Source organism: Candoia aspera, chromosome 6 (assembly GCF_035149785.1).
Source record: "Candoia aspera isolate rCanAsp1 chromosome 6, rCanAsp1.hap2, whole genome shotgun sequence".
Taxonomy (NCBI): Eukaryota; Metazoa; Chordata; class Lepidosauria; order Squamata; family Boidae; genus Candoia; species Candoia aspera.
In genome coordinates this window covers 5,681,540-5,699,545 of record NC_086158.1, presented here as the reverse complement: position 1 = coordinate 5,699,545, position 18,006 = coordinate 5,681,540, and the positions used below count along the sequence as shown (strand labels likewise).

Here is an 18,006-nt window from a genome sequence, read left to right as displayed (position 1 = left end):
ATGACCACCAGATCTACTACTGTGGACAAGAGGACCACAGAAGAAATGGAGTAGCCTTCATAATTAATAGTAAAGTGGCTAAAGCAGTGCTTGGATACAATCCCAAAAATGATAGAATGATCTCAATTCGAATTCAGGGCAAGCCATCTAACATCACAGTGATCCAAATATACGCCCCAACCACAGATGCTGAAGAAGCTGGAGTAGAGTAGTTCTATGAGGATCTGAAGCACCTACTGGACAACGAGCCTAAAAGAGATGTTATTTTCATCACAGGAGACTGAAATGTTAAGGTGGCAGTCAAATGACACCAGAATTTACAGGTAAGCATGGCCTGGGAGAACAAAACGAAGCAGAACATAGGCTGATAGAATTTTGCCAAGACAACTCATTCTGCATAACAAACACTCCCTTCCAACAGCCTAAGAGACGGCTTTATACATGGACTTCAGCAGATGGACAACACCAAAATCAGATTGACTACATCCTTTCCAGCCAAAGGTGGTGGACATCGTAACAGTCGGTAAAAACAAGACCTGGAGCTGACTGTAGTTCCAATCACGAACTTCTTCTTGCACAATTTAGGATCAGACTCAAGAGATTAGGGAAGACCCACAGATCAGCTAGATATGAGCTCACTAATATTCCTAAGGAATATGCAGTGGAGGTGAAGAATAGATTTAAGGGACTGGACTTAGTAGATAGGGTCCCGGAAGAACTATGGACAGAAGTTCGCAACTTTGTTCAGGAGGCGGCAAGAAAATACATCCCAAAGAAAGAGAAAACCAAGAAGGCAAAGTGGCTGTCTGCTGAGACACTAGAAGTAGCCCAAGAAAGAAGGAAAGCAAAAGGCAACAGTGATAGGGGGAGATATGCCCAATAAAATGCAAAATTCCAGAGGTTAGCCAGAAGAGATAAGGAATTATTTTTAAACAAGCAATGTGCGGAAGTGGAAGAAGACACTAGAATAGGAAGGACAAGAATCCTCTTCCAGAAAATTAGAAACATCGGAGGTAAATTCCAGACAAAAATGGGTATGATCAAAAGCAAAGATGGCAAGGACCTAACAGAAGAAGAAGAGATCAAGAAAAGGTGGCAAGAATATACAGAAGACCTGTATAGGAAGGATAACAGTATCGGGGATAGCTTTGACGGTGTGGTCAGTGAGCTAGAGCCAGACATCCTGAAGAGTGAGGTTGAGTGGGCCTTAAGAAGCATTGCTAATAAGAAGGCAGCAGGAGACGACGGCATCCCAGCTGAACTGTTCAAAATCTTGCAAGATGATGCCGTCAGGGTAATGCATGCTATATGCCAGAAAATTTGGAAAATACAAGAATGGCCATCAGATTGGAAAAAATCAACTTATATCCCCATACCAAAAAAGGGAAACACTCAAGAATGTTCAAACTATCGAACAGTGGCACTCATTTCACATGCCAGTAAGGTAATGCTCAAGATCCTGCAAGGTAGACTTCAGCAATTCATGGAGCGAGAATTGCCAGATGTACAAGCTGGGTTTAGAAAAGGCAGAGGAACGAGGGACCAAATTGCCAATATCCACTGGATAATGGAAAAAGCCGGGGAGTTTCAGAAAAACATCTATTTCTGTTTTATTGACTATTCTAAAGCCTTTGACTGTGTGGACCATAACAAATTGTGGCAAGTTCTTAGTGGTATGGGGATACCAAGTCATCTTGTATGCCTCCTGAAGAATCTGTATAACAACCAAGTAGCAACAGTAAGAACAGACCACGGAACAACGGACTGGTATAAGATTGGGAAAGGAGTACAGCAGGGCTGTATTCTCTCACCCTACCTATTCAACTTGTATGCAGAACACATCATGCGACAAGCTGGGCTTGAGGAATCCAAGGCTGGAGTTAAAATCTCTGGAAGAAACATTAACAATCTCAGATATGCAGTTGATACCACTTTGATGGCTGAAAGCGAAGAGGAACTGAGTGGCCTTATGATGAAGGTGAAAGAAGAAAGTGCAAAAGCTGGTTTGCAGCTAAACCTCAAAAAAAGCAAGATTATGGCAACCAGCTTGATTGAGAACTGGCAAATAGAGGGAGAAAATGTAGAAGCAGTGAAAGACTTTGTATTCCTAGGTGCAAAGATTACTGCAGATGCTGACTGCAGTCAGGAAATCAGAAGACGCTTAATCCTTGGGAGAAGAGCAATGACAAATCTCGATAAAATAGTCAAGAGCAGAGAGATCACACTGACAACAAAGGTCCGCATAGTTAAAGCAATGGTGTTCCCCGTAGTAACATATGGCTGCAAGAGCTGGACCATAAGGAAGGCTGAGTGAAGGGAGATCAATGCTTTTGAACTCTGGTGTTGGAGGAAAATGCTGAGCGTGCCTTGGACTGCAAGAAGATCAAAGCAGTCCATCCTCCAGGAAATAAAGCCAGACTGCTCACTTGAGGGAATGATATTAAGGGCAAAACTGAAATACTTTGGCCACATAATGAGAAGACAGGACACCCTGGAGAAGGTGCTGATGCTAGGGAGAGTGGAGGGCAAAAGGAAGAGGGGCCGACCACAGGCAAGATGGATGGATGATATTCTAGAGGTGACGGACTCGTTCCTGGGGGAGCTGGGGGGGTTGACAACCGACAGGAAGCTCTGGTGTGGGCTGGTCCATGAAGTCACGAAGAGTTGGAAGCGACTAAATGAATAAACAACAACAAAGATGGGCATCTGCTGGTGGTACTGAAATGAAGGATTCTTGCACTGGGGAGAGCCACTTTGGCTTAGTGGTCAAAGCACCAACTAGAAACCAGTAGACCATGAGATCTAGTCCTGACTCAGGCACTCCATCAACTGGGTGACCCTGGGCCAGTCCCTCTCTCTCAGCCCTAGGAAGAGGGCAATGGAAAACCACTTCTGAAATCTTGGCAAGAGAACTGCAGAGACTTGTTCAGGCAGTCACCAGGACTGACTCGAAGGCACACACACATACTGGGGAGAGAAGTATTCTAGATGACTTACAAGGCGTCCTCCATGCCTTACTTTCTGTGATTGTCTGCCTTACATTCATTCAATACTGGTAGAAACGTAGGGTTCTGGGGAGTTTGTCTCTTTAGTAGAAAATATGACTCACCATATGGAAAGTATCACCAGTGAATTTTATAATAACTTTAAGGGCTTCAATGAGCTTCTGGAAGTTTTCATCTTCAGGAGCAAACTGATGTCCAAAACTCAAGGTACATATGACATTAGAAACTGAATTTAGCACTGGAATTAAAGGGTCAAATGGCTGTCCTACAAATGAAGATAGTTTACAATTATTTCAGCCTTTCCTGTTAACCTGTTAATCCTAAAGAACAGGACTGTTAAGGGGATGAGGGAAGAGAATTCAGAACTCCTGTCAATTTTTTAAAAAATTAAATATCAAACATCTGTTTTTATTTGAAATACTCAGAGTGGAAAAGACTTCTGCAGACAGGGACATGAGCCCATGTCTTTGCCCCAAATGACATACCCTTTCTTTGTGCAAAGATCTCTACCAGCTTCTGAGCAACTTCCTCTATTTGATTCTCAAGGCTCTTCTTCCCCAGGCCCAGCTTCCGCAAAGCAAAGACGCCAATGTGTCGCTGCTGTTTCCATGTGTGGCCGTTTGAAAGAATAATTCCTGAGGGCATCATCAGACAGTGATGAATTATTTACGATAACATTCATGTGAAAAAATGGTTGATGAGACTTTGCAAATCTTTTCGTGGCTTGACGGTGCCCTGGAGGGGAGGAGGTTCTCTTTACCAATAACCTTAATGTCTGTAGCTGGTTCCTTACCTTACAGGCATGTGAACCTTTAGCCAACTAAGAGCCAATCGTACCTGGTGTGGTAGAAGCAGGTTAGGCGAGAAGGAGAGGAGGTGAAAGTCTTTGTGGAAATGAAGGAGGAATAGGAAAAAAAATCAAACTCTTAATATTACCTGGTGAGTCAGGCGTACCACTTTTACAAACTGGGTGGTGAAAATTTTAGTTTTCTTTCAGGTGTGACCATCTGAAAGTACCATACCCTAACCTGAGCACATCAGCAGACAATGATAAATTATTTCTGATAACTTTCATGTGAAAAATGGTTAGGTCTAGTTCTTGCCAAAAATTTCTCTGGATTTCAGGTTGGAATACCAAACCTTTGTGACATGCTGCAATTTTATAAGATTCTGGCCATGTATGCTCAATTGAAGATAAAGTGACTTTTTATAAACATGCAGGGATTAATGGATTTTTCCTGTCAAAGTTGGTATTTGGTGGGGGATTGAATTGGAGTGGTCTCTCCCAAACTGGATAGACTCCTGGTAAATTACCAAAAGTTTTCTTTGATTTGATGGACAATTTAGGGTTGGTTGATGTATGGAGACAGAAGAATGGTAGTTCAAGAGAGGACAGCTATTTTTCAGAAAGACACAGATCTTTTTCAAGAATAGATATGAGTTGGATTTCAAGAGACCTGGCTACTAAATTTTGTAAGGTGAGATTTTACCAAACACTTTTTCAGATCGTAATTCTGTAAGTCTGGTTTATAAAAGAAAATCTAGTTCTTTCAGATGGAAACTAATGTAGCATTGTTACAGAAAGATGAAATTGTTGAGGATTGTAAAAAAGAAATTAAAATAATTCTTTGAAAATAATTTAAATAAAAGTACTATATGAAAATGGTTTGGGATGCACGTAAAGCCTTTATTAGACGTTATCTGATGCAACATAAATCTGAACTTAAGAAGAGGTGGCAAGAGAAAATACAGCATAATTTGGATGAGATTAAAAGAAAAGAAGAAGAATTAAGGAACTCCCCAGGGAATACAAGTATCTCCCAACAAATTAAGATTTTACAGCAACAGTTATCTATGTTAACAATAAGGGAAATGAAAATAAAATTGAATTATGCAAAGCAAAGAAATATGAATTTGTGAATAAACCAGAGAAATGGCTGCCTTATGAATTGCAGAAAGAAAAAGAAAAAGAAAAGAAAATGATATGGAAATTACAAGAGGGAGATAGTGTGTTAATGGACAATGTGGCCATACAAAAAACATCTTATCAATATTATTCTAATTTGTATAAAGGACGTCATATTCTGTTGAATATGAGAGATAAACATCTTGGAAAACAAAATTTACCGAGGATTATGGAAGAACAAAGACAAATAATGTATGGACCAGTAATGATCAGGGAAGTTTCATGAGCAGTTAAGAAGAGTAAATCAGGAACGGTGCCCGGATCAGATGGACTATTGAATGTGTCTTATAAGGAGTTTGCGGATGAACTTTTACTACCTTTACAAAAGACGATGAACTCTGTTCTACAGGGAGGAAAGATGCCAGAGACTTGGAAGGTGGCTAATGTGACATTAATAGCTAAGGTGGGAGAAGATTTGACTTTAGCAAGGAACTCTAGGCCAATGTCTTTATTGAATAATGACTACAAGATCTTTGCAACTGCTTCAGTTGAAAGATTGAGAATAATTTTGCAAGAATTTATTCATGAGGATCAGTGTGGGTTTTTACCTGAAGGACAGTTGAAAGATAATGTTGGACCTGTGTCGAATATTTTGGAATATTTGGGACAACATCATGAAAAACAAGCCACGTTGATCTTTTTAGATGCAGAGAAGACCTTTGGCAATACGAATTGGACTGACTTGTTTAAGTTTTGGAAAATAAGAAGTATGGAGAGAATTTTATAAAATGGGTGAAACTGATTTATACTTTTCAGATGGCACAAATAAGTGTTAATGGAGATTTAACCGAACCACGTGAGATACAAAAGGGATCACGACAAGGTTGCCCACTGTCTCCTCTTCTGTTTACTGTAGTTCTTGAATTACTGACCAGAGATATAAGACAAGATGAGAGGATCATGGGCATAGAGATTTAAGCAGAGCTCTTGCAGATGACCTGGGTTTGGTTTTGGCAGCCCCTTTAAAGGGAATTGAAGTTTTCATGAGTAAATTAAAAGAATTTGGGGCATTAGCAGGTTTCAAGATTAATAAACAGAAGACAAAGATGAATAAAAGTTTTGAGATTGAGAGGGCAGCAAAATAATTGGGTATTACTATGACAAATACAAATTGTATGTTATTCAAAGTAATTATGTTAAGACATAGAACAAAGGTAAAAAAGATATGTCAAGATAGGACAAATTACACTTGTCCCTGTTGGGTAGAACTTCTGTGATTAAGATAAATGTTCTACATGGAGTGTTATTTTTCTTTTGGGCAATACCTGTTTTGACAACTGATGTACCATTTAAACAATGGCAGAAGGAAATATCTAAATTTGTATAGCAGGAGAAAAAACCATGAGTGAAATATAAGATATTACAAGATGAAAAGGTAAGAGGAGAACTAGGTCTTCCAGATTTGAAATGATATCTTGCTGCCTGCTGTGAGGAAAGAGTGGGTGTTGTTAAGAAATAGAAGGCTATTGGGGTTAGAAAGACGTGATTTGAGATGTGAGTGGCATGGGTACCTGTGATATGAGAAAGTGAAGGTTAATGTAGATTTCAAACACCCTCATGTCAGGTGGGCCATTTTTAGAGTATGGAAGAAATATACATCTAGGATGTGCCCCAAAAGACTTTTGTGGCTTTCATCCAGTGCAAGAAGCATTCTATAGAGGAGAAACAATTGGAAAACAAAAACGGTTAACTTATCGTGATGTACTAGAATTTTCTCAGGGGATTGTAAAATAAAATCAAGAGAAGACTTGGCAATAGAAGGATATCTTGTCAATGGTTTTCTTATGTACAATTATCAGAAAGCGTTAACGCAGATAAAAGATTTTATGGTTTTGAACAATGTAAGACTGTCTTTGAAATAGAATTGTGTATAAATGATGAACATGTTATTATAAAATGTATAAAGATTAGTTGAAACATGAGACAGGAGAACAAGTGAAAGAATAGGCTAAAATTTTGGTCACAATATACAAATTGATCAATAGGAAAATATGTGGTTGAAAGGATTGAACTTTACATGATGTTATCATCTTAAAGAGGACTTTTATAAAAGGATGTATTGTGGGTATTTGTCACCAGAGAAATTGTCTCAAATCTATAAAGGTGCTTTGAATCTTTGCTGGAAATATGAACAACAAGAAGGGATGTTTTAATATGTTTGACGGGTGTGTAAAAAAGCTAAAAATGATGGATACAAATACCTAAATTAATGCAGAAGATTATCTGGATTGATTTAAGGCATGTTTGATTTAATTCTTCTTTAATTTATTTATATTTATTTATTTATCAGATTTTATTTATTTATTTATCAAATTTTTAACACTGCCCATCTCCCCCCACAAGGAGGGACTCTGGGCTGTTAATGATTTGGATTAAGATAAATAAGGCAAATAATAAATGCTTGGTTTTAAGTTTAATATGATTAAGATTGTTATAATAGTAGTATTATTAATCATAAGGGCAGAAATTTTATACGCATTTTAGTTTGATTCTTATCATAGTAGACAGAAATGTATAGCATAGGGGTTGGAAGGAAATAATTCAGTGAGTGTTTTGGGGGGGGGAGTTGTTTAGGAGGTTTATATATTTCTTTTCTTTTAATATAAGGGGAGGGAGCAGTTTTATTTAGTGATTTTTACAACATGCTAATGAAAAGATTTATAGAAATAATGTGATTTTGGTTTAAGATAGAGTAAGGGTTCCCTAATTATGGAAGACTGTTGTATATCCTTGCTGTTTAAAGTTGGAAGTCACCTCTTCATGTAATCTTGAAAAAACAATTTTATTCCTATGTTTCTATACCTTTCTAGTTTTTTCTTTTTGTAGTTTTTTTTTCTTTTTTAGTTTTTATCTTTGCTTCAAACTTAAAATTCTTATGAAAAAGAGAATCTATTAGTTTTGTGGGATGACTTCAACACATATAAAGTGGATTTGGTAAGACAAAAAGAGATAGGGTCAAGAATGGATACGTGATCAATGAATGTAGATTGAAGATGATCTCATGCCTTTAAGTCATGCTGTTTACTATGACTTACTCTTTTTCTGTGCTATGCATAATATCACCACAACCTGGAAGCGGTTATTTATGTACAATTCCTTACTATTTGCACTTACCCTTTTTTTTCCCTAAAGCATTCAGGAAAGGATCATCTGGTCGATCAGAGAATACTTCTGAGAAGCTGGTCATTCCTTCTTTCACAGTTTTGAATCCAGACAGCACTACTATAAGGGTACGCCCTGAAAACATGGTGGATATATTTCCATATCGTTTTGCATTCTGCCAGGTGAATCAAAGATGAGAAATGTTAACAATCAAATAAAACAGATTATTTGCCAGTAATATGTCACCTACAGTCTTTCCTAAATGCTCAATTCTAAGGCCTTTCAGCATATGCCATTCTCTTCTCTTTAGAATTCTTTTTTTCCTCAGATCCCTGCCCAGAACTTCTTTATCTACTTCCATTTATTCTCCTGGGATGTTCCTTCTTCTCTGTTTCTACTTGAAATCCACCCTCTCCCATTTGTTGGCTCCCTTCTCCCTTGCCTGGGATGAGGGAGGATCTGCTGAATGCCCAGTCCTTCTGTGACAGACAGATAGGTGAGTCAGTCATTGTCTGAAACCGCTTGTCCATGAGTCACATCTTTTGAGCACTGAAATTTGGATGGTTTTCAGAACTTTCTCACCCTGTTTGCTCTCTGCTTTGTTAAGCCATCCACTCCCCAACTTTCCAATGGACAGCTATCTTCACAGGACATTCTTGAGCAGGGTTTCTCAACCAGGGAGTTTATTTTTCTTCATTATTCACATTCACATTTCTATTACCGCCTAACTCCCCCCAAAAGGGGGGGAGTTGTTTTAAAAATAAAAAAACCCATAAGCAGTACCCAAAAAATCAAAAAATAAAACAAGCAAACAAACAACATAAACATTAAAAACAGCTAAACAGCTAAAGGCAAATAGTATGATCCCCCAGGAGAGCACAGCCATTCAAGAACAGGACAGCCATTTTATGAGCTCCACCCCACTCTCTGATCACCAGGCCAGATGGCAGAGCCAGGTCTTCAGGCCCTTCTGGAACCCCAGCAAGGTCAGGTCCAGTCTGACCCCAAGGTGGGGAGGGGGGAGTGGAATGATGTTCCACAGGGCAGGTGCAGCAGCAGAAAAGGCCCTGCTCCGGGTGTCAGAGTCAAGCCTGCCTCTGACTCGGAAAACAGACCCCTTTTGTGAGTCACAGGAGGAAACAGAAACTTACTGGGCTGAAACCAGTAAGGAATTCCATGATGAGCCAGCAGTGTGGGAAGGGTCCAAGGCATGGATTAGCCAGGATTTGGGGGAGGATTCGAACCTGCCAATCAGTGCACACCGATGACAGAAAAGCGTGGGAAAGAGAAGGCAGCCCGACTGGCTGCGGAAAGGCCCAAGCACGCCAAGGATCGGGATGAAAGGCAGACGTGGGAAGAGCGAGCTGCCGGAGACAACCAAACCTCCCAGCCTCCAGCTTCTACGGAAGAGTCCCCACCTGCATCGGGGACAGCGTCTGTTGCCAAAGAGGCATCAGCGCCTTTGTTCTGCCCTGAAGAGGACTTGAATCCTGCTTCTGCTGCCATTGAGGATCCTTTGCTTGCCGAGCCCCGCAGTCTCAGCTTTGCTTGAAACTCCACGAACTTCCAAGCAGCTTCTTTGTACCTTGAAACTCCAGCGCCGCCGGGTGCCTTTAGCTCCATCCAACCGTGCTTCGTGTGCTCAGCCGTGTTCAGGTATTTCACACCTATCTTGTTCTGGATCTGGGGTCCAGCCCAGTCTGGGGCTTCCAGCCGTGTCCAGTCTTGTTCCAAGTTCCAGGCTTGCTTCTAGTCTCCAGTTCTGAGTATCAAGTCAAATCCAGCCATGTTTCCAGTTGCTAGTCTTGCTTGAGGCTCCAGTTACTGTCTTCCAGTCCAGCGTGAGTCTTCAGCCCCATCCAGCATGCCAGTGCCAGAGTAATTCAAGTATTGTTCTGGTTTGAGACCTGCGTCTCCAGTACCCTGCATTCCAGTTCACCCAGCCTCCTGGTTTCCAATTGGAAGGTCCTGTTCTACTGTTCCATTGTGGCCCTGTTGGGCTCGATTGAATCCAGTTCTTCATATTTGAAAGGACTTAATTATTGTAAATAGTTATTTAATAAAGAATAATTATATTCCTCCGCCTGGTGTCATAGTCTCAACAGGACACAGGGGTCCTGCCAGATGACACTCTCTAGTGGGCAGAACCTGCAACAGCCTCTTCTGCCAGATCTGATGGGACAGGTAGATGTCCCTGGGGACAGATGGTCCCTCAAATGACCTGGCTGCAGGCCGCGTAGGGCTTGAAAGTCACCACAACCACCTTGAATTGCACCCAGAGGCAAATGGTTCAGCAGTGCAGCCTGTGGAGCAGAGGTGCAATGTGCGCAGATCTAGGAGGACACATAACTCTTCAAGGGCCTCCTCAATAGTCTTCAAGGGCCTATTGTGACCTTGGGGTAGCAATGGCTCCTGTGTGGGGAAGGGCCCTCTCTCAATGCACTGAGGACATGGCAGTTAACGGCATTATTAGACATAGTTATGTCTGCATAATTCAGGATTGGCTATTCTTAGGCTGAGGTTTTGTAAACCATTCCCTGACAATAAGCCCCTTGAATTTAGCAAGCTTCAATTCTGAGTAGACATACAGGAATTATACAGGAGACCTATAGGCATTATAATTGGCTGGATTCGCTGAACCAGAATCTTTACCTCTTTCTGGTTTTATTTTTTTTTAATGTTTGTTGTTTATTCGTTTAGTCGCTTCCGACTCTTCGTGACTTCATGGACCAGCCCACGCCAGAGCTTCCTGTCGGTCGTCAACACCCCCAGCTCCCCCAGGGACGAGTCCGTCACCTCTAGAATATCATCCATCCACCTTGCCTGTGGTCGGCCCCTCTTCCTTTTGCCCTCCACTCTCCCCAGCATCAGCATCTTCTCCAGGGTGTCCTGTCTTCTCATTATGTGGCCAAAGTATTTCAGTTTTGCCTTTAATACCATTCCCTCAAGTGAGCAGTCTGGCTTTATTTCCTGGAGGATGGACTGGTTTGATCTTCTTGCAGTCCAAGGCACTCTCAGAATTTTCCTCCAACACCACAGTTCCAAAGCATCGATCTTCCTTCGCTCAGCCTTCCTTATGGTCCAGCTCTCGCAGCCATATGTTACTACAGGGAACACCATTGCTTTAACTATGCGGGCCTTTGTTGTCAGTGTGATGTCTCTGCTCTTAACTATTTTATCGAGATTTGTCATTGCTCTTCTCCCAAGGATTAAGCGTCTTCTGATTTCCTGACTGCAGTCAGCATCTGCAGTAATCTTCGCACCTAGGAATACAAAGTCTTTCACTGCTTCTACATTTTAACCCTCTATTTGCCAGTTATCAATCAAGCTGGTTGCCATAATCTTGGTTTTTTTGAGGTTTAGCTGCAAACCAGCTTTTGCACTTTCTTCTTTCACCTTCATCATAAGGCTCCTCAGTTCCTCTTCACTTTCAGCCATCAAAGTGGTATCATCTGCATATCTGAGATTGTTAATGTTTTTTCCAGAGATTTTAACTCCAGCCTTGGATTCCTCAAGCCCAGCTTGTCGCATGATGTGTTCTGCATACAAGTTGAATAGGTAGGGTGAGAGTATACAGCCCTGCCGTACTCCTTGCCCAATCTTAAACCAGTCCGTTGTTCCGTGCTCTGTTCTTACTGTTGCTACTTGGTTGTTATACAGATTCTTCAGGAGGCATACAAGATGACTTGGTATCCCCATACCATGAAGAACTTGCCACAATTTGTTATGGTCCACACAGTCAAAGGCTTTAGAATAGTCAATAAAACACAAATAGATGTTTTTCTGAAACTCCCCGGCTTTTCCATTATCCAGCGGATATTGGCAATTTGGTCTCTAGTTCCTCTGCCTTTTCTAAACCCAGCTTGTACATCTGGCAATTCTCGCTCCATGAACTGCTGAAGTCTACCTTGCAGGATCTTGAGCATTACCTTACTGGCATGTGAAATGAGTGCCACTGTTCGATAGTTTGAACATTCTTTAGTGTTTCCCTTTTTTGGTATGGGAATATAAGTTGATTTTTTCCAATCTGATGGCCATTCTTGTGTTTTCCAAATTTGCTGGCATATAGCATGCATTACCTTTACAGCATCATCTTGCAAGATTTTGAACAGTTCAGCTGGATGCCGTCGTCTCCTGCTGCCTTGTTATTAGCAATGCTTCTTAAGGCCCACTCAACCTCACTCTTCAGGATGTCTGGCTCTAGCTCACTGACCACACCGTCAAAGCTATCCCTGATATTGTTATCCTTCCTATACAGGTCTTCTGTATATTCTTGCCACCTTTTCTTGATCTCTTCTTCTTCTGTTAGGTCCTTGCCATCTTTGTTTTTGATCATACCCATTTTGGCCTGGAATTTACCTCCAATGTTTCTAATTTTCTGGAAGAGGACTCTTGTCCTTCCTATTCTAGTGTCTTCTTCCACTTCCGCACATTGCTTGTTTAAAAATAATTCCTTATCTCTTCTGGCTAACCTCTGGAATTTTGCATTTTATTGGGCATATCTCCCCCTATCACTGTTGCCTTTTGCTTTCCTTCTTTCTTGGGCTACTTCTAGTGTCCCAGCAGACAGCCACTTTGCCTTCTTGGTTTTCTCTTTCTTTGGAATGTATTTTGTTGCCGCCTCCTGAACAATGCTGCCAACTTCTGTCCAGAGTTCTTCCGGGACCCTATCTACTAAGTCCAGTCCCTTAAATCTATTCTTCCCTTCCACGGCATATTCCTTAGGAACATTAGTGAGCTCATATCTAGCTGATCTGTGGGTCTTCCCTAATCTCTTTAGTCTGATCCTAAATTGTGCAAGAAGAAGTTCGTGATCTGAACTACAGTCAGCTCCAGGCCTTGTTTTTACCGACTGTACAGATGTCTGCCACCTTTGGCTGCAAAGGATGTAATCAATCTGATTTCGGTTGTCCATGTGGTGAAGTCCATGTATAAAGCTGTCTCCTAGGTTGTTGGAAGAGAGTGTTTGTTATGCAGAGTGAATTGTCTTGGCAAAATTCTATCATCCTATGTCCTGCTTTGTTTTGTTCTCCCAGGCCATACTTACCTGTAATTCGAGGTGTCATTTGACTGCCCACCTTAGCATTCCAGTCTCCTGTGATGAAAATAACATCTCTTTTAGACGTGTTGTCCAGTAGGTGCTGCAGATCCTCATAGAACTGCTCTACTTCAGCTTCTTCAGCATTTGTGGTTGGGGCGTATATTTGGATCACTGTGATGTTAGATGGCTTGCCCTGAATTCGAATTGAGATCATTCTGTCATTTTTGGGGTTGTATCCAAGCACTGCTTTAGCCACTTTACTATTAATTATGAAGGCTACTCCATTTCTTCTGTGGTCCTCTTGTCCACAGTAGTAGATCTGGTGGTCATTTGATGTGAAGTGGCCCATTCCAGTCCATTTCAGTTCACTGACGCCCAGAATGTCTATCTTTAATCTTGACATCTCACCAATAACCACATCCAATTTGCCCTGGCTCATAGATCTTACATTCCAGGTTCCAATGGTGTGTTGATCCTTAGAACATCGGATTCGCCGTTCACCACCAGCACCGTCGGCCGCTAGCCATCCTTTTGGCTTTGAGCTAGCTGCGTCATCACATCTGGGGCTAGTTGAGCTCATCCTCTGTTCCTCCCCAGTAGCATTTTGACCATCTTTCGACCTGGGGGTCTCATCTTCCAATGGTATACCAATATATCTCTGGTTGTACTGATCCATTTAGTTTCCACGGCAAGAATACTGGGGTGGGTTGCCATTACCTTCCCCAGGGATTGCATTTAGTCTGACCTCTCTGTCATGACCTTCCCGTCTTGGGTGGCCCTTCACGGTTTAGCTCATGGCATCATTGAGGTGCTCAGGCTCCAGCACCATGACAAGGTAACGATCCTTTGCTGAAGTTTTAATGTAGGTCCCCTTAATTATAAGAAACAAAAATAAAAGTTTCTGATGACTTGATTGATATTTATCTGGGGCTGCCACACCCTAGCTTTGTGCAAACGCTCCATGCAAATAATTGAGTTGGAGACGATGATGCCTCTTGTGTCTGAAGAGACAGAGGTGTGAAAGTAATTAGGAAGGAAACAGAAATTCAACAACTGGAAAAATCCACTGAACGTTACATGGAAATATTTGACTGAAGACAGGAGTGGATGGAAATTCTGGAGGTTGGTTTACATATATCCAGCCCAATTCCAGTTGGGGAGGCTATTAAGGAATTCTACTACATTTTAGCTACAGTTCCGATTGATTCGAATGACCTAATTCTGACAGTGGTGGTGATTCTGATGCAGCCTTTATCAGAATCTCATCACTGTGATGACAATATGCACCCAAAGACACACACATGCACAGACACACAAACAGACATGGATGAGCACCAAATTCATTTTACAGCTTCTAGCTGATAAGTTCTTGCTTGCTGGGGTTAAAGGCTTGTCCTACACCCACTCCAGTATCCTGATAACAATGGTTTCAGTCAGGCATAACATCCCTCCGAGGCTTTTAGTTCTGTTTAATGTTCTTGCCAGCTAAAGCCCCCTCAGTTTCTTCTGTAAGTTGGTGCCTGTCATTCCATTTTACTGGAGAGAGTAAATGCTGATTAAAAGTTTCTTTTCTATCACATGTATTCTTATGTCTCTCGTGCCTATACGAGAGTTAGGGACTTTAGGGAAAGTTTCAATTCAGAAACAATATATGAAAATTACCATAGTTATCATTACAGAATTGCAGAATTCGAAGGGGCCATTTAGGCTGTCCAGTTCTACCTAGTGCCCAATGCAGGGTTAGCCGGTGAGCTGGTGAGCAGATCTTGACCGGAATATTCTGGCAGGATGAGGAAAATAATCAATAAGGTGTCATCACTATCACTTGATTAATTGTATTCATCATGCAAGAATATTTTACGAGGTTTATACACATTTGTCCATAATTATGGAACAAAGAAAGCAGTTGAGAATTACCTTACTTATTACTGGTTGATTATTCAGAATAAAATACCTTAAGGAAAATATCTTCCTGAAGCCCAAACCCATTGACCCAGAAGGTCCCAATGAGAGGTAGAGCCAAGGGACCAGGAGGCAAATGTCTTCGAGTCCAGAGCTGTTTCAGGAAGAACAGAAGCAGCAGAGCCAGCAGCAAAAACAACAAAAAGGCCCCGATCGCCATCATTGTCCAGCTACTTCTGTCTCTTTGATGCTTTCTAGTCGATCTGGAGGTGGCTGTATCCTTTTATTGGATGCTTTTTTGGTTCTTCCTGTTTTACACACTCCATTGATTGGAAACAAACAGCAGTACATCTTTTGATATTCTGTCTGATTAGCATTGTTGTTTCATCAACAAGATATTATCATATTAATCCACATTAATGAGGTTACTTCTGACCATGTGACACTCAAATAGCAGAGTTTTAAAAAAAAAAAAATCAAGGGCAGAATCACCCAATTTGTCCAGAACATGATATTTTACCAGAATAATTTGAAAATAATGGTGTACTGAATGTCCATGAAATCTACCTGCATATATAGGAGTCTTGTTAGGTCATCAAGCTATTATCTAGTCCAGTATTATGTCTCATGCATACACTTGGAAGCCCATAATCAGGACATTATCATGAAAAAACCCTCAGCTTCCCCTGCAAAGAAGGAAACCTCTTATGAGGGCTTCATTCTGCCTGAGAACCATCTCTGGATCTGCAGAGTGGATCAGCCTTCTGCAAAGGAAATGAGTCTAACCCTGATGCTCATAAGGAGGGGCTCTTGTGATGGATTCTGCAGCAGCTCTTATTGATTAAAAGGCTGTGTGCTTCCTGCAAGCGTCAGATTATAGGGAGAGAAATACAGATGTGTAGCAATGCCTACCTAACAATGAGGTCACCACCTCACCTGCCTGACCCATGAGCATATCTGAAAGTGATACATGCTGAAGCCTTATCAGGAACAATTGCCCAATTCTGAAGCATCATTTAACCCAACAGGGTTCAGGCAGGTTCAGGAGTACTTAGTGATCCTTCAGGATACTGTGTTTTTCCTTGCGGGCCACTATTTCTATTATTCTTTCTATTCCTTACAACCAACTTACTGATTGCCTTGATTTTTCCCAATCTGAGCACAGCCTGAAAGCGGAATCTTTTAAAGATTTCTTTCGGAAGCTCACAGCTGCCCTTGTTCCTGAGCACCAGGTGTTTTCTTTTTCTCTTGGGTGCCCAGCAGAGCTCTAAGATGACTCTGGTTTCACTGGTTTCTAGGATCATTCCACAATTATCCTTTCATAGGACCACCTTTATGGTAAACTGGGGGCCAGGCCTGTGCCTCCAGGATAAGAATCCCCCATTAGTCTCCTTGAATCGCCTTGTTGCTTGTGACTAATTTACTCATTTCCTTAATGTGTAAGTTGTTACCAAAGGTACCCTAGGTGGCATACGACACATGACTTCCTTTCCCTGACTTCTTTTGCCCCCACCTCACCCCCAAGTCCTGCTGTGCTGCTTCATCATGGTGGGAGGTATTCCTGGGAGGGATGAGCGAGGAACGTTGGGACTGCATGCCAAGAGTATGTACTCCCAGCAGGGTCATCCCAGGCGTGAAGGTCATCCCAGCAGCCCAGGTAAAGCAAGCAGGCACCTATATTGGGCAGCCAAGATATAGGAAGAGGCTGCTGGTGGAGGATCACTTTAGTGACGATGACAAAGGCATCAACTCATACTAAGCAGGAGAAGGCAATGGTAAAGCACTCCCAGGTATTTACCAAGAAACCACATGGAGAAAATATTTATTTATTTCTTTATTTATCGAATTAGTCACCGCCCATCTCCTCGCACTGGAGGGACTCTGGGCAGTTTACAACAAGATAGTCAATTAAAACAGTAAATAAAATACAAATACAATATGTAAAAGATAAATAACATTAATAAATAGATACAAAAATAAGGATAGGAATAAAATCCAAGTGGCAGTTCTAATTCAGTCCATGTGTATGAGGAGCCCTCTAAGGTGTCTGCCACCCCCACGTGGAACTCCTCCCTTCTCTGCCCCAAGCAAGAGGGCAGAGCCAAGTCTTTAGATTCCTCAGGAAGGCCAGGAGCAGGCACCTATATTGGGCAGCCAAGATATAGGAAGATGCTGTAGGCAGAGGATCACTTTAGTGACGATGGAAAACACATCAACTCATACTGAGCAGGAGAAGGCAATGGTTAAGCACTCCCATATGTTTACCAAGAAACCACATGGATAGAAAATATTAATTTAATATTATTTGGCCAATATTTGGTCACTTTGGTCAATAACCGAAGAGTCTGTACATGATATGTAGTACATGAAAACACAGAAAGTAAAAGAAGCAATAAGAGAAATGACAAAACCACATTAAACCATCATATTGGGAAGGAAAACACCATGAATACTGAAGAATTAAAATCAGTGTGGGGTTGCAAATCGCCCTGCTGAAAAAGCCAAACTCTTAGAGCTTTCCTAAATGACAATGAGGTCAAAGGCACATGGACCTCTGCAGGAACTCCTATGCCAAGGGGCAGGTATGGCCAAGGAAAAGGTACATCTCCTTGATCACACATGATGGTATACTTTTATCAATGGGACCTACAGCACCCCATTCCAATTAGATCTAATAGGAGGGGCAGATCTACATAATCAGAGTATGGCAGTTTTGCACAAACTATTCTAGAGGTGACGGACTCGTCCTTGGGGGAGCTGGGGGTGGCGACAACCTACAAGAAACTCTGGCATGAGCTTGTCCATGAAGTCATGAAGAGTCAGAAGCCACTGAACAAATAAACAACCACAAGTCTGGCACAAATCTAGGCACCCAGTGAATTGCATCCAGATTCTGACTGGCAGCCAGTGCAAAAGTATTAGCTGGTTAAACTAAGTAACCCCTCACTACTTGTGGCATTCCACTGTATTCTTCCCCCGTCCTCCAAAGC

At 41.6% G+C, this 18,006-nt stretch overlaps 1 protein-coding gene across 1 annotated transcript in view; it reads right to left on the bottom strand.

Moving 5' to 3' along the window:
* LOC134499609 (cytochrome P450 2J2-like) overlaps positions 1 to 15,328 on the bottom strand; it is a 29,564-nt gene extending 14,236 nt beyond the window's left edge. The window contains exons 1-4 of the mRNA XM_063306335.1: positions 15,069 to 15,328; positions 8,086 to 8,248; positions 3,491 to 3,640; positions 3,110 to 3,270 (exon numbers count right to left, since the gene is read on the bottom strand). Of these exons, the coding sequence (XP_063162405.1) occupies positions 3,110 to 3,270; positions 3,491 to 3,640; positions 8,086 to 8,248; positions 15,069 to 15,239 (645 nt within the window). The 5' untranslated portion in view covers positions 15,240 to 15,328. The remainder of the gene's footprint in view (positions 1 to 3,109; positions 3,271 to 3,490; positions 3,641 to 8,085; positions 8,249 to 15,068) is intronic.
* Positions 15,329 to 18,006: the final 2,678 nt, after the last annotated feature.